The sequence below is a fragment of the Euleptes europaea genome, chromosome 7, assembly GCF_029931775.1.
Source record: "Euleptes europaea isolate rEulEur1 chromosome 7, rEulEur1.hap1, whole genome shotgun sequence".
NCBI classification, from domain to species: Eukaryota; Metazoa; Chordata; class Lepidosauria; order Squamata; family Sphaerodactylidae; genus Euleptes; species Euleptes europaea.
In genome coordinates this window covers 14,907,666-14,931,910 of record NC_079318.1, presented here as the reverse complement: position 1 = coordinate 14,931,910, position 24,245 = coordinate 14,907,666, and the positions used below count along the sequence as shown (strand labels likewise).

The window sequence follows — 24,245 nt, the reverse complement described above, 5'->3', positions numbered from 1 at the left end:
CAATCCTTACCAGTCCACCTCAAGTCATCCAGCAGTTGACCCGTTGATTAGCACTGAACCTCATTTAAACTGTTTAATGGTGTCCAATTGTTAGCTAGCACATAAAACCAGGCCTGGAACAGGCAGCCAATGCTGTTGAGCAATAGAAGTAATATCAGCTCTATTATTTAGCCTTTTGAGGAAGTGAACCACAGCATAGTGCATTAACTGCAGCTTCCAGTCTTCAAAGACAATCCCACAAAGACAGCAGTGTGATAATCCATTTGAGGATTTCCTAAACCTTGGATGTCTGGGTCCAAACGCCACAGTCCGAGTTGGTAAAAGGTGCTTCTAACCCCTACTGCCACCTGAGACTCCTATAGTAGAATGATGGCCAGGTAGAGCATACGGAGTCCATGAATTTTGTACTTCAAGACTAGTATAATTCCATCCAGAACTTCAAAAGCACTTTCCCTACATTTTGGTTAACCAGCTACCATCACCACTGCCTGTCTGGATCAAGCGTCAATGTTTTTGCCCTTGCCTAAGCCATAACAGAGTATTGATTCAAGAAATCCAATTATGCTTTTGGCTAAAGCAAAGAAGGAATATACAGCTGAATGTTATCAGCATACTGATAACTCCCCACACCATATTGTTGAATGATCTCTTCAGGCAACTGCACGCAGGTTTTTAAAAGTATCAGCATTAGGAGCCAAATCCCCTGTGGTAGACCAGCAGGTACCCAAAGCTACCTCTGGCACCAGCCAGAATTGAATGGACTCACTTTGAAACAATTGTGAACTGGGGACACTGTTTCAATCAGCCCAAAAGGATTTGATGATCTATAGTATCAAATTCCACTGACACATCAAGGAGAATGAAAAGAAACTCATCACCTCTTGGGGCTCCAGTCAAAGACGGTAAATAAAGACAATTAAGGACATTTCAGTTTTGCATTCTGGTGCTCTGGACCCTGGTTACTATAAGGCCAGAAAATGACATGACATGAGAGCTTCTGTTACTGATCCACCACTGCCCCTTCAATCACCCTGCCCCTTCCTAAAGAAACTCAGATATAGATCTATTTAAAAAAAAATTCAAAGATGGATTTAATGGTGTTTTTTTTTTTTTTGCAGAGGGAACAAATAACAGCTTCCTATACTTGCAAGCAACAATTCAGTTACAAAGGGTGTTAAATGCAAAAATAACATAAGCCAAGCTGTTTTTACAAACTATGATCATTAATGGTCAAGTCAGCAAATGGTGAACTTCAAATCTCCCCCGCACCTCCGCCACATCCTTAGCAGTTCCAGGATATGATTTTGTTCCCATCCTCAGTAAAACTCATACAGAAAACTGGACAAATAGATGTTTCAGACTCCCCTCCTGATCTGTACAAACGGTAAGTAGGAGCAGATGTGAGTGAATTTTTCAACAAAATGTCTAACAAATTGGTCACAGCTGGCTACCAAGAATTCCCCTCCCTCCAGGGTACTTGGAAGCCATAGCCATGTAACCACTTAAAAGATCTCTGTTGGATGGCATTAAATGCAATAGTATCACTGTAGCCAAACTGCAGGCTCAACATGAGCCCTAAGCTGTTATCAATCAGATTCTCCAAGTCTTCCTCCAATTCCATTCAACCCATCTCACCTGTAGCTTCATATCCCACAGCTTCAAGGTAAACCAACAACTTGCTTCTCTGACTTTTGTGCACAGTCTAGGAATGATTGTGTCAAAACCCTCAGAAAAGGTAATTCCATTGATTTACTAGTATTACAATGGAAGGATGGTATCAACAGATAAATCCTTGACAACATTCAAGAAATCTGCAATCTAGGAAGAATTCTGTAACTGTGCATCAGCTCTACAGATGGTCAGCAATTTAAAAATCTCTGCCTTTACATTACATTAGATATTAATCTAATTGACACACTTCCCTCACAACAGATTGCCATTATACTGGCTAAAGAAGATCCAGAGCAGTTTATGCTCTTCCATATGAGTGGGCCATTGTCCTACTGAGAAAATGCCATGTCTATCATGACACTCATGAAGCCAATAACTACATCAACAATATTTAGGTATGTCAGCATTACTGCAGATACCAGGTTAAGAGAGAACAACTTGCCTAAGGATACCTAATCGGTTCATGGCAGAGAATGGGTTCATCCCAAAAACTATGGGTATCCAATTGTGCATACTGACCCTGGAAAATGGGGCATTAATCTATTAAAACAAACTGGTGACTGTGCATATTGCTAGAAGAGTAACATCGGCAAAGGGCTACAGTCACACTAACACATCGAGGCAGGCTTGGAGCAGATGTTGATACATAACCAGTAGCCAAGGAAACCCCTACATGAATCTCAAGCCCACCACCACTTGTTTTCTCCTGGCATCCATTACCAGAAAGGAAGTCACAGCATTTCACTTTCATCAGACACTCAAATCAGGACAATTTCATTGCAGGAGATGGCAAACCCTTCCTTATAGTTACCCATCTGAGACTGGTGTAGGTCTGAGTAGCCAGCTGGTGTTACCCAGGACAACAAAGGTGATCAAGTATCATCCAACCAGATCTTGGAAATATCAGCAAGAGTGATGGCTTCCTCCATGATTATTTCATGGAAGACAGCTGTTTTATTCTTTACTAATCTGACATTTAACAAAATGAGCTGCTAGGATGAGGCACACGGGATGATAACGCCTTGCATTGGGTAGATAGCTAGACAAGTCAGTAGCCCTATTATATGGCACCCTTCTCTATACCTTCATTTTCCTATTACAGCTCTAATGAAGGACCCCATATGTTGTTCCTGAATTGTACTGCACATTTCACTAGAATGCTAGCAACAAGCTTCCCCAATGTTACCAAACCAAGTATAGCTAGAGCTGGAGCACATAGTTGTAGCTCAGTAAAGACAATCCACACGTGAACTTGATCTTAATTTCTGAGTTTCTATATAGAAGGAAAAGACGAACTTACCTCATGGGAAACTGGAAAAATTAATTAAAGTGGAAAAGTATATTTACATGAAGCTGCCTTATACCCTTGGTCTATCAAGGTCAGTATTGTCTACTCAGACCAGCTGTAGATCTCCTGGGTCTCAGGCAGAAGTATTTCACATCACCTACTTGCCTGGTTCCTTTAACTGGAGATGCCGGAGGTTGAACCTGGGACCTTCTGAATACCAAGCAGATGCTCTACCACTGAGCCACAGCCGCTCCCCTGTGTTTTCTTGACCCACTTGCCCCCCAGTTCCTCTATCAGGCATCCAATCCAAGCCCTCAAAAATCAAAACAGCAAAATAAGAACACCCACTGCAGAGATGCTGGCATTTCAGATTTCAGAACCCTAACACACAAAGCCTATCCCAGTCAATAGAAGTGCTGATTTTTTACCCTAGTTCCCTAAGATGGGCAATAATTACAACAACGAAAGGGAACTGTGTCTTAAGCTTTCAAATATATTTTAAAAAGTCTAAAAGAGGAGGAAGGCACTGTCGCGCACAGCTTGTCTGGACTTCAGGAGTTTACCTGGTAGCAACTTCACACCACGCAGTTCTGCTATGTACAGTTTATTTACAATATTTACACAGAGTCCTTGGCTGTTAACATTCACAGCTCTGAGCAACAGCATGCTCCGCCAGCATATATATTTCAGGCAATAGGTAACTTACATTCACTATACAGACTTATATACACATTCATGACCAATCACAGTTCACCTGAGATGAGTCATTCTGGAAATCCCCATTCCTGGCTGTACAAACTGGATCAGACCAGCCTCATCACATGACTTAGCTGTCACTCTGATCAGTATGATCTGTTTAGCAAACTGCAGACTAGGCATAACTTTGACATATGTTGACACGCCTCCCTAGTCAAACGTTTGTTAAACACAGCCATTTCTTTAAGTAATGAAATCTTTCAGCATTCAAACACTTAGTAAATATGTCTGCTACATTATTTTCAGAGGTACAATATTTCAGACTTATTATTCCTCTATTCACAGCTTCCCGTACATTTTGATACCGTATATTAATGTGCTTACTCCTAGTGCGCACTCCCTGGTCATTTGCTAATTGTTGCGCTGCAGTATTGTCACACATTATAGTTATTGGTATCATACATTCTATCTTCAAGTCAGACAGTAATTGAATGCACCATTCTGATTGTACTAGGCAATCACTTAAAGCTGAGTATTCTGCCTCACATGTACTAGTGGAAACGTGGGTTTGTTTTATTGTTTTCCACTGTACTAGGGATCCTAAAACATACAATGTAAATCCTGTTGTGGACTTTCCATCATTATGTTCACCCCAACTGGCATCACTGTAAGCCATTAATGCTGGTTTTTGATCTGCTTTCAGCACTAATTTGTTGGCTATAGTTCCCTTTAAATATCTTAGAACTCTCTTTGCCGCCACCCAATCCTTCTGGTATGGACAGGCATGTTTTCTGCATAACCAGTGAACAGCAACACATATATCAGGCCTGGTCCAACATCCTATGTACAGTAGAGATCCCACTAGTGATTGATACAATCCTTTCTGTTCAAACACTTTATCATCCGGTTCCCTATTGTAACTTGTTGTCATAGGTGTTGTAACCTCATGCGCTTCACTCATGTTATACTTCTCCAGCAATTCACTTATTTTAGTCTCCTGGCTTAGTTCAAACCAACCATTCTCATTTCTGGAGACTTGCACCCCTAGGTAATTCTTAATTGGGCCTAGATGTTTCATTTTAAACATTTCCTGTATGGTCTGCATAAACCATTTCAACTGTTCCTTGTTGTGGTACATTAAACATACATCATCCACAAAAAGTAATAAATAACAGGTTAGTTTACATATTTCCACTTGATACAGACATGGATCAGACACACTCTGCTTAAACCCTTTTTTGGTTAAAGCATTTTTTATACACATATTCCATGCATGTCCTGATTGCTTTAAGCCATATAATGCCTTGTGCAATTTTAACACTGTTTTGGCATTTTGACATTTGAACCCTGGTATTTGATCAAGATATAACTCTTCCTCAATAGGTGCGTTCAGATATGCAGTATCAAAATCAAAATGATCAACTAGCATTCCTTCTGCTCCAGCCTTAGTCAATGCAACTCTTATTGTTTCCATGCGAATCGTGGGAGCAAATGATTCATAATAATCTTGTCCAACCACCTGCGTAAATCCCCTTGCAACTAATCTTGCCTTATATTTAACATTCCCATTTGGCAAGGTTTTGAGTCTGTACAACCAACGGCAACTCAGAGTTTTCTTATCTGTTGGCAATTCAGATAATGAAAATACTTCATTTGACACCAATGAGTTATATTCCGCCTCCATGGCTTGCAGCCAAGCATTTTTCTCTTCTGAGGCTAGACTTAACACATCATTGTAATCAGTTGGAACTTTAACAAACACATGGTTAGCAGTTACACCATACCTTTGAGGTGGAATACCTTTTGTAGATCTAGAGGACACTCTTGGCACTGCTCTCTGATCTGCACTTTGCACACTCTCAGAGTCTGCATGTATTGGTGACTGCACCTCCTGTTTTACCTCTGGCATATTTTCAGAATTATCATCCATAGGTAACATTGCTGTAGATGGTAATTGGTTTGCATGTATCTTAGGCCAATTAGCATCCTCACAGAATGAAGCTGAACGACTGAAACTTAATGTATTCTGGTTATTTACAAAACGGTAAGATTTCATTCCTGTCTGATACCCCAGGAATGTCAACTTTTTTGCTCTTTCACCACCTTTCCTCCGTTGTTTCAGTGGTATATTAACCCATGCTTTACTGCCAAATATCCTGATATGATCCAAACTGGGATCTTTCCCATACAAAGCCTTGTATGGAATGTTATTTGTGGCACTTGTCCAAATTCTATTCGATATATAAGAAGCATTTTTTGCCGCTTCAGCCCAGAACATTTTTGGCAATCCAGCATCAAGTAGCATTGATTTTATCATTGTTTGTAGTACTCCTGCCTTTCTCTCTGCAACACCATTTTCTTGACTCATAGATACATTTGCAATTCTATGTTCAATACCTTGAGTCTTAAACCAATGAGCCATTTCACCAGACATGTACTCACCCCCAAAGTCACTTTGGAACTTACAAATTTTATGCCCCAATTGCCTTTGCACATTGTTAGCCCACATCTTTATAGTATCACACACCTCTGACTTCTTTGTTATGGGATACACCCATGTGAACCTTGTGGCATCATCTATCAAAAGAAGAAGATATTTTCTTTTAGATATACTGTCTGGGAAAGGGCCTACCAGATCACTATGTACAAGATATAGAGGGGTTTTTGTTACTCTGTCACTCCTTGGTGCAACTGGGTGTGCTTTAGATTTACTTTGCTTGCACACATCACAATCCAGATATGTTTTGCACCCTTCAACCTTCTCTTTGCCCAGCATGGCAAGAGTTTTATTCAAGGTACCCCAGCCCACATGGCCAAGTTTTCTATGTAGCAAATGTATACACTTATGGTGTGGGTTTTTATTTAACACTGTTTGTGCTTTACCTGCCATGTTCTCTAGCACATACACATTATCTTTCAAATTCCCCACTGCCATAATCTTATCACCTTTGAGAATATTACAGCACTTATTTCTGAAAATCACACTGAATCCAGCAGAATCTAGTGCACTTATACTTAATAAGTTTCTCTCAAGAGAGGGTATACATAGCACATCATTGAATGTATGGTTTAAACTTCCAAACATTACACTTCCTTCACAGGAAACAGTTGCAGAACGTCCATCTGCCAAACTTACATGACCTAACGCCGATTGATGTGAGTTCATTAGTAGCCTTTCCTCCCTCACAAATATTTGTGAAGCTCCTGAGTCAATTATCCAAGAGTCATTCAGGGAGTCTGGACTTGCTCTCACCAGCGTAGCTTGTTGTTTGGTCACAAATTGAGTCCTTTTTCCTTCTTTGTATTTTCTTGCAGCAGGGCAAAATCTTTGAATGTGCCCCTCTTTTCCACATCTGTAACATCTCCTCACAGGTATAGATTTGCTTGCTTCACTGACATTCGCACAGCTGAGGCTTGTATCCTTCCTTATCTCTTGCTTGGCACAGCTCCCGGTCTGGCCGGCTGCCAACTCCCGTTGCATATATCTCGTCTCCTCTGATAATAACCTCCCTGTGAGGTATTGCAGAGATAACATTGCTGCATCCACAGATTCAAGGGCTGAGATAAGTGGGTCGAAACGCTCCGTCAGGGAACTTAAAACTATAAACACCTGGTCCTGGTCAGAAATCTGTTTTCCCCTCTGAGCCAGCAGTTGAAAATACGTGGCTAAGGTATTCAAATGAGCTCTGACACTCTCATTTGGCTCCATAGTCTTTCTATAAATCCTTCTCATCAGGGAAATAAGAGATCCAGCCGTGTCTTGCACATATACAGCCTTGAGGCTATTCCAGGCATCTTTAGCTGACCCCTGTCCCGCCACATGCACCAACTGGTCATCAGCAACACTTAATATCAACGTGGCCAATGCCTTCTGGTCTTTTAAACTTTCCTCAGGTGTGGGAGCTTGTGGGGGAGAATCCACATACGTCCACAATGACTCACGCTTAAGATAATGCTCCATTCGCAGAGACCACACGGCATAGTTATCTGCAGTCAGTTTATCAACCAGCAGGGCAGAAACAGCTTGTGCCATTATATCTTCTCTCACCGGCAGTAGCTGATTATCTTCCCCTGGTTCCTCCTCCGACTCTTTGTCAGAAACAACTGACCCGTCTGCAGACTGTACATCAAGGTCCTCAGCGTCGCTGGCCTCTGTAGACATCCAAACTGCTCACAGCAGCAACTCACGGCAGTAGCTCACCAACTCCAATAGAACCTCCAGCTCTCAGCGCAGCGGAAGCGTGCTGGGCCCATAACCCTGTCGCACACAGCTTGTCTGGACTTCAGGAGTTTACCTGGTAGCAACTTCACACCACGCAGTTCTGCTATGTACAGTTTATTTACAATATTTACACAGAGTCCTTGGCTGTTAACATTCACAGCTCTGAGCAACAGCATGCTCCGCCAGCATATATATTTCAGGCAATAGGTAACTTACATTCACTATACAGACTTATATACACATTCATGACCAATCACAGTTCACCTGAGATGAGTCATTCTGGAAGTCCCCATTCCTGGCTGTACAAACTGGATCAGACCAGCCTCATCACATGACTTAGCTGTCACTCTGATCAGTATGATCTGTTTAGCAAACTGCAGACTAGGCATAACTTTGACATATGTTGACAGGCACAACTAGAAGCAATGGATTCAAGTTATTAAAAAGTACATATTGACTAAGGATTCACTAATATAACAAACCATTCTGCTTGAGGGATGGTGGAGTCACTTCGTATCACAGAAACCTGGGCAAGAATGCTGTGAGTATCAAAGGGTCCTTCCTTAGAGCCAGGCTTCCTTCCAGCTCTGGAATTCTAGGATTCTATACTTCTATTTCGAGGATAAAATAATAAAAACAAGCATCACTTTCCCCCGTCTGCTCACCTATTACTCCTCCTCCCCACTATTTATTCCTTTAGCAATTTTTTTTGTTTGAAAAGCTTAATATTTGGCTGCCTTCTGAAGGAAATAGGCATAGTGACAGATGAAAGACTTTATTCATCATATAATTCACAATAGGGGAAAAAAATCAACTGCTGTGCATTTAAGATTCTAACAACCCTGCAATTTTGTATAGACGTTTTCCCCCACCCCCAACCCGTTCTTTCGAAGAAATCTGCTTTTATGCTGCTAATAACTAACCACAGTTAGAGCAGCATGGATCCGATTAGTAGTTCTTAGGGTACAAAGAGGAGGGGAAGAAAGGCTGTGAACAGGGCTGCCAATTTGTCCACCTGGGTCTCTAGGAGGAAGATTAGATGAAAGCTTGCTCTTTTATTACCCACTTCGGCTTTGCTCTATACTTAGGCATTTTCAGAGCTGAGGTACTGCATTTTTAAAGGTCTAATTTGACCACTGCAAAAAAGCTTTCCTTCGATTTTCCCTCAGTGTCCCCAAGAGCAATCTACAGAACCAATGCACATTGAAAATGGAAAAACTAGAGGCAAAAAATTATATGATGTTCAATACATTCTATCATATTTCTACAGTGATTTTAAATTACTGCCACCCATTTACAATATGAAATATACAATGGCTGTGATTGAGAGCCTCGTGAGCACTAGGAGTTTTTGTTGTCTTTTTCACCCTAGCAGGCTGCTGAATTAGAAAGACACCAGCCCAGGATGCAAACACACAACCTCTTGGACCTTGGCCAATATGTTCACGACACCGGAAATGTGATAACTGGAAAACTGTGTCTACTTCAAAGTAATGTGAGCTAAATCCTGCAGTTTTTATTAACATTTATTTCTGAGAAGCCCTGCTAGTGTAAACAGGGGGGAAAGATTTTATGAGGTAGTGCTGCAGTGCTACCCAATACTTTAATTAAACCTTTGCAAAACTTTGCACTTCGGGTGGTAGGAGAGAAAGGGATATCCTTTTCTCTACAATCACCTCTTCCTCACCAATTTGCAGGAAAACTAGTTGCATGGTGGGGCGGGCTAGGAAGATTCTAAAGAAAGAATGTCCAACCCATACTTGACAGCCTATGCCTCTCAACTGAGTGATCTGCACTTTAGGGAAGGTGTTGTTTTGTCTGGTTCTATTCTGCCTTTATTCAAGAATTTATAAATACCACCTACTGTAAAATACATTCACTCTGGGGCAACAACAAAATGCAAATTGCACCCAAAAGAGTCTTGTTGTACCTTTGTGTTGGGCCACGCATAGGCTGGGGGGGGGGGGGACCTATCTCTTTAGTCCTTGTTGAAGTTCCATGAGCCATTCAAAGGGATCATAATAACAACCACCCTTTTCTTTTGAAGGGGACACCACCAAATTGCCAGTACAAACTTGTGTTGGCAAATGCAAAAGTAACAGGAATGAGATTCTAAGGGTCGGCCTCACAGGCCATAAATGGGCCTGTACACTGCAAGTCACTGCTGGCACTACTGCAGTTGGCCTAGGGAAACAGGCTGCTCTTCCTCTTCTAGCTTACCACTACATGAACATTACTTTCTCAGCATGTACTTAGTACACATGCTTATTTCTTTCTCAGTCTATCTTTTGTATCTAATGGAACAGACTACATGTTGCCTTTAAGACTCATGCCAAAATATACTAGTACATCTGAAAGTGTCACATTACTTTTTGTCTTAACAATAATTCTAACAACTTCCAGTAATTTACTTTAAATTATCAGGCAATGATTTCTGATACTGGTGTGTGCACCCTCTGTACTTAGTTCTTATATACATTTGATAATTTTAGACATTGCTACCAGTGTGTGGCTGCCTATATGCAGTGCCCTTGTTACATGAAATTCATGAAAGGGACTTGTGTATCTCCAAAAATGTAGGAATATGCATGGGATGTGTGTGGGGGAATTACAATTCGCCACAGCTCCTTGCAGCATTGTATTGCATTGTTGGAGATACATGTATCCTCTTCATACTGTATGGGTATGCATGGCTTTCAGAAAATCCATGCAAACATTTACTTTGAAAATGGCTATCCCTCCAAAGCCAAAAGAGTTCCCTGAAAAATGAAAGAATTACTGGTGGTAAAGTAACACAGGACCAAAAGAGCCCACCTGATGCAGGTGATCTTTCTCTAAAGAGCTCTGATATGCCTCAACGTAGTCTAAGACATGCTACATCCAGAATATGGGCTCTGATCTTGAGCCATGCAGTACTTTATGTTTCTTTAATCATCACAAAACCTTCATCAACTCAGAATCCTCTGCAAGGTCACAGACACAACACTCAGCTACATGTTTTTAATGTGGTTTGGAATTACCAACTCTTATGTCAAGTTCTGTTTGCAAGGAGGAGTAACAGCATTAACAACTCCTGGTTATATCATTTATAAACATGCAGATGTGGATTATTAAAGATTAATGCATTTCAGGATTGGTGTCGGCATTCCGTTTGTCTCACGCCGAAACCAATTCTGTTCTTCATTAGTCAATGACAACCCACATCACCCTTTTGTGGAAGAGAAATCAAAGGTACAAGTGTGAATTGAGAATAAGCGATGAAACTGATTACTAAGAAACTTAACGGCTGTAATCAATCAACACATCAGAATAATTTGAGTCCACTATTATCTAGGGATGAGCAAAGAACCATTCATAAGGGTTTTTGTTCGTCAGTTGAAAATACCCTTACAAACATGACTACCTGTGACCTCTAAAAATGTTTAAAAAAACTCTTCGCATCTATGCAACTACAAATAACAGAAGAGAAATCAAGGGGGTTTTGAACCCCTTTCTAAAAATACTGCTCTGAAAATTAGGTGGAGGATCAGAAACACACTGAGCTGAGCTCACAAAGAGTTTTACAGTGACAAGTCTGATGTTCATAATACAACATTCACAGTTATTGCCAATTCAAAGTCAGGGCAGAAATAATACATGTGGAGTCCAGTCCAGCTGAGTGGGTTCCTCATCTATACAGAAGAAACAGCAACAGCCCACTCTACCAACAGAAGATAAACATATATTTCTGAGCTGGATTTATAAGAAGTTTTACCAAGATAAAAAGCCCCAGAGCTAACAACAACAAGAATTAGTTGACAAAATGGGAGCAGACTAACTGAATTGTCCTGTAAATGCATCCATCATTTCTTAATATTGTAAAATCTGAAGGAGGGAAAAGATACCTTTCCATTTATGATGCAATTGCATCAATATTTTATTATGAAAACACACGAAATGGAAAGGGGAGAGTATAAATTGTTTCATCTATAAGGCTATAAATGAGAAATGTATAAGATTCACATTTCCATAATGCAATAATCAGAAATACAATATTTTTTTCATGAATGCAACAGTTGTGAAAGAGTGATGGGATAAGAAGTATTATAACAATAAAGGAACATGTTTTAAATGTTCCTTTTAAATTAAAAGAAAAGTCTAACTGGCAATGTGAATCAAGTAACAGAGACGACAGGTACATAATACTTCTATAGTTAACACGGGCTGCCATACCGTATATACCCATGTATAAGCCGACCCGCGTATAAGCCGAGGTGCCTAATTTCTCCCCAAAAATGGGGAAAAATTAGGCACCCGCGTATAAGCCGAGGGTCGGCTTATAACCCCTCCCCCCCCGCAGGCTTACCTTCAGGCCCGGCGGTGGTGGCGGGCCCCCCGCAGGAGCTTCCCCCGTCCCTTCCAGGGTGGGGGGAGCGGGCGTGCCCGGCAGCGGCGGCCACGCAGCCTTCCAGGGGCCGCAGGAGGCTTCCCCCGGCCCTTCCAGGGTGGGGGGAGCCGGGCGCGCCTGGCGGCCACGGCCACACGGCCTTGCAGCGGCCACAGAAGGCTTCCCCTGGCCCTCCCAGGGCGGGGGGAGCCGGCCGCGCCCGGCGGCCGCGGCCGCGCGGCCTTGCAGCGGCCGCAGGAGGCTTTCCCCAGCCCTTCCAGGGCGGGGAAGCCGGGTGCGCCTGGCGGCAGCGCGGCCTTGCAGGGGCCACAGGAGGCCCTCACAGGGCGCTCCTGGCCGGGGGAAGCTGCATGGGCCCGGTGATGGCGGCGGCAGTAAGTTGCCCCTCCCTCCTCCCTCCCCTCCCCTCCCATATTGACCCGCGTATAAGCCGAGGCCGGCTTTTTCAGCCCTTTTTCGGGGCTGAAAAACTCAGCTTATACGCAAGTATATACGGTACTATAAGTAGCCTCTATACAAGGAAATCTATTACACTGCCTATACAGTTTTAGGAATAGTTTTCTATACAATCCAAGAACTTTTGGAAGTTTAAATTAGGGTTGTTAATAGAATTCGTTTGTTTCATCTGTTAATAATTTCATTTTAGCCTACGTTTTACGCCACTTAAGAAACTAAAATCTTTAACTCATATATATGACTGATATCACTTTGATACACACACACAAAAAATGGGAGCCTATGGGGTGTAGTTGTAGGATGTAGGAATCCGACGTAAGAATCCAAATATACTAATGTTGCTGGACACAGTTTTTCCTTGGGGAGAAGTCTAGCACATAGACACTATGACCGTTTATGCAGGGTCAATTTTGATGCTCGCTCACAGCTCTTTTTAAAAATGCGGCCTTTAAAATGACTATTCATGGTCCCGACACAAAAGGAGAAATTCCACCCTCACGCTCGCCTGCTCCTTTGTTCCTTCCATTAGCCAACCGCCGTTTGCATAGCTAAAGTGCGGCTGTCATTCTGCATGCTTCCTTGAGGGGATTCTTTGGTGCTGGGGCGGAGCAAACAAAAACAGTTGAGTAAAGGGGCTCTTAAGAAACGCGAAGTAGGTATGTGCCGGCTTTGCAGTTACTTCCTGAATGGCAGTTCAGCGTGAAAAACTTAAAAAAATATGCGGGGCAATTCAGCCTGGAACACGCTGCTAATTACCAAGCATACATGGCCTATAGCTGATCCACAGGTCTGTGAGCTGCTGCTGGAAACTGAATCCCCCCTAAACATCATTATCACAGTATTACAATAATTCACACAGTGGGTAGTTGACTCATCAAACTTAAGAGCAAGATGATGATGGCCAATGGCTTAGATGAATTTAAAAGGGAATTGGACAAATTTATTTAGGATAGACATATTGTTAGCACTTAGTCCCCGACCTTATTCCCAACACTAGTCTCTACCTCTCTCTTGCTGCATCCTCTTTCCTCAGTCATATCTCTGCCCACTCACCCCTCCTCACCGCCACTCTGCCCACCACTACCCCTCCTCCTTGCTACCACTCTGCCCACCCCTCAACCTCCTCCCTGCTACTCTGCCCATCAACACCTCCTCTCCTTACCTCCACTCTGCTCACCCCACTTCCTTTGCCTACCCACCCAGCCGCTTTTCTGCCTCAATAAAAGTGGCGGTGGCTCCCTGAGCACCTGGCTGCTTTGCCACCTCAACAATGGTTCCAGCAGCTCCTCCCCATGCCACCCAACCCCAGCCTCACCAATGACCACAACCCCCATCCCTAGCTTTGCTACACTCTAGAGCAGGGGTGTCCAATCTTTTGGCTTCCCTGGGCCACATTGGAAGAAGAAGAATTGTCTTGGGCCGTACATAAAATACACTAACACTAACGATAGCTGATTCATAATGTTTTAAGTAAGTTTATGATTTTGTGCTGGGTCGCATTCATAGCTGTCCTTGGCCCCATGCGGCCCAGGGGCCGCAGTTTGGACAAGTCTGCTCTAAAGGGAGTTCTCCTCCCACCCCAGCTCCCCTTCACCAATCCACCAGTAGTTTCAACAGAGACACATTGTCTGCACATGAACAGACAACACTCATCTTTTTTTGGGGGGGGGGATTAACACCCCCCCTTCCCCAGTTTCAAGATTTTTCTTCAAACCTGGGAGGGTCTCCCAAGTTTGTTGAAAAATCTTCCTTCTGTTAAATGGGCCCAATCCACAAATTTCAGTAACTGCAGATGGGCCCACATTTCACTATTAGATATAAGCTATCTGCCTAAGACCAGGTTCAGAGGCATTCTGCTTCTGACAGTCAGATGCTAGAGAGCAGTCAGTAGGTAAGAGCTGTTGCCAGAATGCTCTGCTTGTTAGTTTTCCTTATCTGACTGTATCTGACTGGCCACCACTGGGATCAGGATGCTGGACTGAAAGGGCCATTTGCCTAATCTAGCATGGCCACTCTTATGGCCTAAGACTGAGCTTCAGTTCTTCGCCAAATTCCTTGTTCCCTTTTGATACTGAGGCTGTCGATCAAGCCCCAATATCCATGCACTTTTTCTCCCTTCACTTTTCTTTCATTTCTTCTTGCCAGTGTCTAAGAATGGTACCAGAAGCATCTCAAAAACCACCATCTTAGTATAATAACAAGTGGCTGGTCACAATGAGCATACACAACACAGGTAGAGTCCTCCCTGCTATTCAGAGTGCCAATGAATTAAAAACTGACACTTTCCTTTGGGCAGCCCTGTCAACTTTTTGAATTTTACACAACTGCTAAGTGCTTTACACACTACTAGTGATGACGTAGCATAGTTACGTCAACAAAATTTTTGTACCACTTGCCAATAAACAACATTTGTCCCCTTCAAAATATACATGTTGTTATTTCAACCCTGGAGAGGATTTCAGAGCAAAATATTTGGAAAGAGAGAGTTTCTTTACAAAAAAAAAAAGTTACCATGACCATTTTACCAGCATGTACTCCACTGTACTACAGAATCATTTTTCGGTGCAGGTTAAATATTGGAAAATCAAAACATACAGAACACGTATCTTATTATGTTTTATTTAAAGAAAAACCACAAACTGGGTGGTTAAAAAGAAATGTGCATATATTTCTAATTTCTAATTTGATTTGCTTAACTTGGAGCGAATCCCAGTACACCAGCTCTTATTTTATACAGGTCAAGTGCCTTCCCACTATGGACTTCTTGGTGTACCTCCAAGGCACAATCAAACTTGTGTGGGCAGTTTGTCCCTTCCGTAATCAAGAGATGCATTAGTGTGTTTCTGTGGCTTCCGGAGCAGCTGGTGAAGATGTATCTCATGCCATTAGGAATGCAGAGCGGGCCATAAAATCACATGCTTCCTCCACTGCCTTTAAAATGTTTGCTATGGTTGTAAACAGTAACCTTAGGCCTTGGAAGCAAGACAAGTAATGCCAACAGCATTCATAAATTTTCTGACATCATCAATGAATTCTGATCCTGTGCCATGTCAACCTTTGACTGCATTAGAGACAGAACAAAACAGCATGTATCATTCTCTATTACATATATTAGTAAATATAATATATTAATATGGTGAACTACGTGAGCTACAAATGAAGAAAAATATATTATGTACAGAAAATCATGTTTGATGTCTATCGCGATAACTCCTCACATGCTTATTAACAAGCATATTCTTTAAAATCTTCTTAGATATGGTTTACTTCCTAATATACAAATTATGCATTATAGCATTGTTGCAAGAGAAATGGCTTCACGAAGAAGTCATTATCAATAATAGTTTTCTTAAGTTATAAGTCATTATCAGTAATAGTTCTCCATGCTATATTTGATTCCCAAAGTGGGAGTGGAATTGAGGAAAAAACACACTACAGAGATAGTATATAATCTAGCACAAAAAACACCTATCCTATTTTCCAGTCTGAACAGGAAGGAAATGCCTACTGAGTTTATGGGATGCTCCAATATCAAGGCTGTGCCAATCTGTTCTCATACTCACGATGGGTGATCTTAAACAACATGGAAGGGAAAATTTGCAATGTGGAAAGCAAGAAAATAAACATCACACGGGACAAAATAAAACCTTTGGAAGACAAGTTGGTTGTGTATGTCCTTTTGGTGTTATGTTGGCTAACAACTCAATTACAGGTGAGGAAGGGGAGAGGTAAAGGATACTTCTATGCCAGCAAACCCTGGGAATGCAACACTTTTAGTACAACAGCCTTCCCAGAAAGGAACCCCCTGCTACATTTTTGGCTTTGCCTAGTCATAGTTATCAGCAATGCAACAGCTGCTTGTTTTACATTGACTTGATAGAGAGAAAATGATTGAGAGCCAATCTATGTCACATAGAAAGGCTGGTAGCAAGACACAACAGGAGGCAATATAAAAGGACTGAGGTCAGAACAAAAATAGGTTGGGCAGGCAGGGAAAAAAATCACAAAAGACAAGGAAAGAATGTGTTACAAGAACATCTAGCACACGTTTAACCCCCTCAAGATCAATGCTATTTTTTAATTTACGAGAAAGAACAAACATGGATCAAATCTACAATTGGAACATTTGAGGAGTTTGAGTCTTGTTCTCCTACTAGGGATTTTTCCTGGATTTTGTATTTTGCAATGAACAGGAGTGGCACAAGACCGTAAGTGTCCCATCCCACGTTTGAATTCTTCAACATACATTTGCCCGAGATGTGGAAAGTGCAATGAATGTACAAGTGCTGAAGCAAATATCTTAAAAACACAAACGAGAATACAAGAGGTTAGCTGGAAAGAATGCTTCAGAAAAGCCCACCATTACCTGGAATACTTGCAGGAGAAATGGGACCAGATCTTGACTGATTGCTTCCGACAGGAGAGCCCACTGGGGAAGGGGATGGGCCCCCAGGGATGCTGGAGAGATGTGGGGAGGCATGAGGGGAGAAAGGTGACTGTGCTGGATTGCTCTGTTCTCCTTGGCTGCTTGTAGAACCTGATGCACTAACTGCTGAACTCAGTGTTGCTTCTGTTCCTGTAGGCAAGTCATCAATGGAGCCCGATAAATCCTGAGAACAAAGAGGGGGAGGGGAAATTGATAAAGGAGCAGTAGGAACCAACATCATGGTAAAGTGTGCAAGATATCAGAAGGTGGAAGGACATCTTTTCACTTGACATAAATGCCATCGAAGTACGGCCCTGGACTGACTTCTAAGTGATTAAAAGCATCATATACCCCATCTATCCAGATGTTATTTAAGTTCTCAGTATTTAATTTTTTTGTTTTGCCTTATTATCCAACTATCCTGAACCATTATTTATCCTACTGAATCACAAAACCAGGAGAAAGTTTTAAAATATGCTGTGGAATGGTATTTCTGTTCACTTTTAGATCAGGCAGTAAAAGCAATACCCCAATCCCTTCTGATACTGGAGGCCCAAGTATACTAATGCGAGATTTGGTCTGGTATACTGCTCACATAGTACTGTTCTAAATACAGTAATCCCATTTGAAATACCCTCAGGCACTGAGAGTTACATTTTTATTTAATCATTTCTTGTAACTGTGTGGTATATATTGAGCACATAGTTAAATGCAATCAAAGCTGTGGTACCACCTTGCTCATGTGAATTTTCATGTTCTGGGTAGATACCAGAAAACAAAGGACATCATTAAGAATTTACAGAGCCACAGAGGCTAGGCATATGATCTTATTCTCAAGTCACTGGGTGGGAACAGAATCAATACTGCATTTTGTTCTGTTAATTGAACACCTTTATGCCACAGAGTGGATTTATGTTGACACAGCATTACTGCTATGCCAGTAGGATCGAACTCTGGCACAATTACTAGAATGGTGGAGTACTGATAGCACATGGCTAAACTTAGGTGTAATCAGGTGCACAGTGGCGGGAAGAGTAGAGACTTGTCAGAATTATATACTAATCATGCAGAGGATTTATACCAACGTAACATTACTGAATGGTGCTGGGTAACTGAAAAGGTGATAGGAAGCTGCCATTGCAAGTGCAGAAATGGTTATAGTGGGAGGAGGTGAGAAGAGGCGAGTTGAAAGTATATGATGGCTCAGAGGATGAATGTACCATCAACAAGGGCATATTGCTATGCCAAAAATGTAAGTGGTACAATGACATCACCTTTATTAGTATCGATGGAAAATCCAAGATGTTTCTTCTCCTCTACCCCCCCTGTTTCCTTTCCACAACAAAGGATTCTAATTCAGGAGCCAATCCTAGAATGGCCCCAGAAAAGGAAAACAGAACCTGTATATCAAGATGTAAGTGCTACATCATTCTCCTAATCTAGAGAATGGCGTGTATACAGGTAGGAAATCTTGTGATCAGGAAACTGTAAAAGGGAGCATGCTGCACAAACAGTGAACAACCCAAGCATAATAAGCATGTAAGGATGTAAATAAATGACAACTTCTATCAGAACCTGGTAGGTACTTTGCTACAAGACTCTAGATACAAATACTCATCCGGACCTTCAACTCTATTGTTCATACTGGAGCTGTAAGGAAAAGACACACCACACAGGTAAGTGAAAGAATGTCCTCGCCACAGAGTGGGAACCCAAGCCTCAAATATATGATGCCAGAACATGATCCATCCTTCCTGCTAATATGTATAGATCACTCCAACACTCACTGCCTGACTTTCTCCTCTTCCCTTTCACCTGCAATCAGGGGAACTACGATGAACACACATACAGTCCATGTACAACATACATGTCCTTTCTACACATAAATTGATGTTTAATGTTACATTCAATTGGTAAGGAGGGGCAAAATATTTTTCACAGACTTTTTTTCTGTTGTTAATGTTGTTCCATGGAAACATACACAAATATAATCTGTTTACATACAGTTGTCAGGGCCGTTGAACTGCAAATCAATCTTGTTAGATGGTCTAAATGCTGAATATGAAGCACAGACAAACCCCAGTGCTTTTACATGGTTCAGGCTTGTACAGGGTGTATGTGCCTTCTTTTGCTATCATTACTTAAATTTTGCTGACACTATTTAAATATTTATATTATTATTTAAATTTGAAACAGAACATTTTCCAGTTCAAATTTTCCTGGAAAACCCACACCACCGCAATCAACGCTTGTATAGCTGAACGTACGATTTAAACACCACACTTATCTGTGTACTCATCCCCAGTTTTAAAGTGAACATATAGTTGCAGGAGTCCCCAATGTGGTGCCCATGTGCACAACGGCGTCTGCCAACATCTTTTCTGGTGCCTGGCAAGTGTTTTTAGGAAATGAGTGGGGCCAGGTAGGATGTTTGCCTGGCAAGGCTTCTGATTGACTATTGGGTATATAACTGTAGTTGCTATCTTAAAGAACCGGACTCAGTCCATCATATCCTCTTGGCTGCCCATTGCCCAAGAGTGCTTGCAACTGATTGGTCCTAATCTACAGTCCAAGAAAAACTCAGCAGACATGAGTACTAGGTTTTCGTTGATGGATAGAATCCCGGAAGTTACTGAGCATGTTGCCAAGTATCTTGCCACCACACCACCAGGATCTGCACTGCGTTACTGAAGTTAAGCGGTGGTACCACCTCCTGTAGCAGCCATTCTGTGGCAGCCATTTTGTGGCTGGCTCTGCCTTCTGTGGCAGCCTTTTTGTGGCAGCCATTTTGTTGGTGTGCACACCATACCATGTCAGAATTCGAAATGTGCCCAGAGGCTCAAAAAGGTTGGAGACGTATGGTATGGTGGCTCTTTCTTACAAAAAGATATACTGAATACATGTATGTATATATAATACACAGTCTCCCACAAAGGGATTACAGAGTATGGCGGACAAGGGGCCATACTGGGAATGAGTAGGCTTTCACTAGTCACTAGGGAATGCTATCATTGTTCAGGCTTCCAATGTTGCTATTATTAGAACTGATAACCATTCAGGATTCATTCTTCCTTGCAGGAGCAGATCTAGGGGTTCATGGAACAATTACTAGCCGACAGAATTCCATTGAAACTCCCTTCATTGTGGAAATTAATTATTGTATCTAACGTCATGATGGAAGAGCTTTATAAAGCATAAATTCATTACAGAAGTATTTTATACCACAGTGTATCTGATACAGAGATAAATTGTTCAGGTTTTGCCTCTATATCATAAAGTGCACCCTTGAACAAAGTCAAATGCAGCACCAACAGCTGATAAAACAAACACCGCCTGCAAAGAATACAATAAAGTAGAAAGACAAAACCCCTTAAGACAGGCTCAGTTGGTTAAAATGAGTACAGATCTTCTGTGCCATAAAAAAGAAAGAAAGAAATCATGTTCCCTCAAGGGAAACATGTTACAAAAATGCACCATGCTTGCACTTAGGGTAGCCGTTCCATTCAGACATCACCAAGAAATTGATAGCTTTTTTTGAACTGCAGGTAACCTGTTTTATAAGGCCAAGTAATGCTTGAAAATGTTATTAAGTATGTAACATAGTGAAGGATAAAATGATTTGCAGTTCAGGGATCAAGGCAATACCCAAGAGTCCACTATGAGGCAACAATCTATCTTTAGCTCCCTCAGTGAACGCAAATGTGGAGGGAAGTGAAGGGGAGGGGGAAGGTATCTGGAGTGGTTTATTTTTCCCCATCAGGTCACATTACGACTTCTCATTTTACTAATCCCCCCTGGGGGTGGAGTGAGTGACAAGTGCATGGCTTCAAGGGATTTTCTCACAAACCTGACACAGCTCATTCATAAAATCAAAAGCGGCACCCAAGATGCCCTTCTGCTTAAAGAGCTACATTGCATCCAAAAAAGAAGGGGGGGACGGACGACAACAGAAGATCGAGTGCAGCCTTCAAATAGCTTGTGCACTTTTTCAGCCTACCCCAGCTGACCTTTTCAGCATATCATTCTGCCCCCCCTTTTTTAAAAAGCTGCATTTCCCTTCGACAGGGACACCCAACAACTCATTCAACTTGCCTGTCAAGGGCATCAGTTCAGAAATTTATGTTTTACCAATAAAGAGAACAGAGAAATATATTGACTCTTTTTAGATCCTTTTATCCAAATTGAAATAACTATCGTTACACTTGACACAAGATCAAATTTCCTATAGCGAAGTATTTTGATTGCATCTTACATGACATTTGCCTCAAGTAAGAAACACAGGATTGTATTGTGAATGGAGCCTGCGCCCCTTCGGTTGCAGTCTACCACATCACCTTAAAACACCAGCTCCATGATCAGTGCCATCCCCCCCTCCCTCCCAGAACAGCATTGAGGACAATACCGAGATGAGAAACAGGCAAAAATTAGCCTTGGTCTACACACAGAAGTGCACTTCAGCCAGCAGAAAATAAGCACTGGATCCAGCCTATATACACCTCCATTTTGCTTCGATACATTTCACAAAGATGCTACCAGACAGACCCTCTTGTCAAAAGTATACACAGTAGAAATACTGATTCTAAGGAATCATGTAGACATGAAGTACTCACTCAATTTCACACATGAAGACTTAATGCATTGGATTCAGTTTTCTAAATGATACCACTGTTTACAAAATTCCATCTTGTGTAAAACAATCTTAAAAAGGCAAGACCCAGTTAGCTTACAGTAGCCACTAATCTCTCTCTCTCTCTCACACACACACACACACACTTAACAAAACAGAACAAGATGCAGCCGACTTTCTTTGCCTGTTCTTCTTATGCACTCTGACACTTCATAATTAAAGCATGTAAAAAAAAACGTACCTTTAAAATTTTGTCGGAGACAATTTTTTTTAAAAAAATCCAGACTTTTAAAACTTCTCATACTTTCTATTTAATAACGTCTTAGAAATATTCCAGTGCAACTACAGGTTTTAAAATTGCAGAGTTATGAATAAGAAGTCTCACAATTCCCTCTTGTCACCACATAGACATCAGCTATAGTAAAAGCACAGCTGAGCATAACAAATACTGTAATGTGAGATATTGGTGTGTATGTTTTTGTCTCTCCCAATATATATTGGCCCTTTAGATATACATTTTCCAAGTAATATATTTACAATCTCGTGTTCTACATAGAATTTTGGGGTAGGGGTGGGGAATTTGGAAATCTCTCTCGCTCTCCCCCCCCCCAATTCTCTAAGCTATCAGAGACATGAACAGGGTGAAATTTCCTGCCCCTCTTTAATTTTAGCCTTGACCTGGATGGCCCAGGCTAGCCCAATCTTGTTAGATCTCAGCAGCTAAGCAGGGCCAGCCCTGGTTAGCATTTGGATGGTCCTCCACCAAGGAAGTCCAGGGTCACTATGCAGAGGCAGGTAATGGCAAACCACCTCTGAATGTCTCTTGCCTTGAAAACCCTACAGGTTTGCCATAAGTCAGCTGTGACTTGATGACACTTTCCTCCACCACCTTTAATTGTCTCCTTTAATTGATGCTCAGCTGCTCTCAAAATTTTCAGTCCTCATCTGTTTCTTGATTATCCCCCTCCTATTGTTAATTCACAAAGTCATATTTTTCTGTGTTCTTGTCTCCTCAGTAGATAAAAGATCCTTCCCTTGAATGAGGGTGCGGATCCTGGTTTGTGGATTTCATTAACTACACAAGAGCTAGCCTAGGGTTGCCAACCTTCAGGCAATAGCAGAAGATCTCCTGCTATTACAACTGATCTCCAGGTGATAGAGATCAGTTCATCTGGAGAAAATGGCAGCTTTGGCCATTGGATGCTATGGCATTTAAGTCCCTCCCCTCCCAAACCCCACCCTCCTCAGGCTCTGCCCCAAAAATCTCCCGCCGATAGCGAAGAGGGACCTGGCAACCCTAAGATAACCACATATGGTTATTTGTCCATAACATTATTCAAGAACAATTACATACAGCTTTTCTTTGCTGCTCAAAGCAGTTTACAATAAAATCAAAAACTTGACATTAAAAACAGTCCACACCATTAGAATCCGTCAGGAAAAGGCCCATTTGAAGACTAGAGCTTTACACTGCTGCTTTGATTGGATGAGAGAAGAGGCAGCCTGTACTTCAGTTGGCAGACAATTCTACAAAGACAGGGCAACTATAGTCTACATTCTTGCCATGGCAGTCACAGACTGGGCCTCCTTTAAGGAGGGCTCATATGGGGAAAGGCAGACCTTTAAGTATAACTGAAAGCTATTATTTAGAAAGACACTAATAAGAGACGTTCCAAAACAGTTTAAGTGGGAAGCCTTGTTAATGAAGAAGCTCTGAAACTAATACTTCTCCAGAGGTCAATTTAATCAGCAGGGCACCAACTCTATTCTTCTTCTGTAAGTACTATGAGATCTACTATACCTATAAAGAACAAAAAGATCTTACTTAGTGCATCTCAAACCAAGACACCTTCAAGCTACAGTGCTTCCATTTATCTTTTGGAGAAACTGGCAGGTTCAGTAATTGTAAGGATTTTTTAAGGGAAGAAAGTCCCCATATATACCCCCCAAAGGCATGCTTGAAAAATTCTGCCTTTTTTTCCTCAGAGGCGTCACTGGCTAAGGCACTGATTTCCTGGAAGTAAGAATAGCAAATATACTATCTACACAAATATTTTCCTCTTTACTTTATTTTCTAGTACATGGAACATGACTTTATGCTATTTTTATGAATTTAAGTTTAAGAATTTGATCCATGGCATAAAGGAAAGAAGAGAGAAATTTTCTCGAATGCTACTCGATCACATCCAAAGCTGTGTCAACCTGTACTTTATGTTATTCATTATATCTTAACCAATGTTCAAAGCAAGTTTTCAAGATAAAAGGTTCAACTGTATGCATGCCATCCCTGTTCAGGATTTATACCTAAGCACACGGGTGTTATCTATGGTTATCTCCTCTTTCCCCCTTGCTTCTATCCGTGAAGAACCTTTATTCTAGTCCATGTGACAAATACAAGAGCTAAAAAAGAAGAGGATCATGTTGTGCTTAGGATTATAATGTTATGCCTTCCTGGTGGTACATGATGTTATC

The 24,245-nt window shown here is 41.6% G+C and overlaps 1 protein-coding gene across 7 annotated transcripts in view; it reads right to left on the bottom strand.

The window, feature by feature from the left end:
- The window catches only part of ARID1B (AT-rich interaction domain 1B), a 437,633-nt gene that overhangs the window by 134,000 nt on the left and 279,388 nt on the right, over positions 1-24,245 (bottom strand). For all 7 annotated transcript variants that reach the window (XM_056853875.1, XM_056853877.1, XM_056853880.1 and 4 more), the window contains one exon: positions 17,087-17,330. In XM_056853875.1, the coding sequence (XP_056709853.1) occupies positions 17,087-17,330 (244 nt within the window). The remainder of the gene's footprint in view (positions 1-17,086; positions 17,331-24,245) is intronic.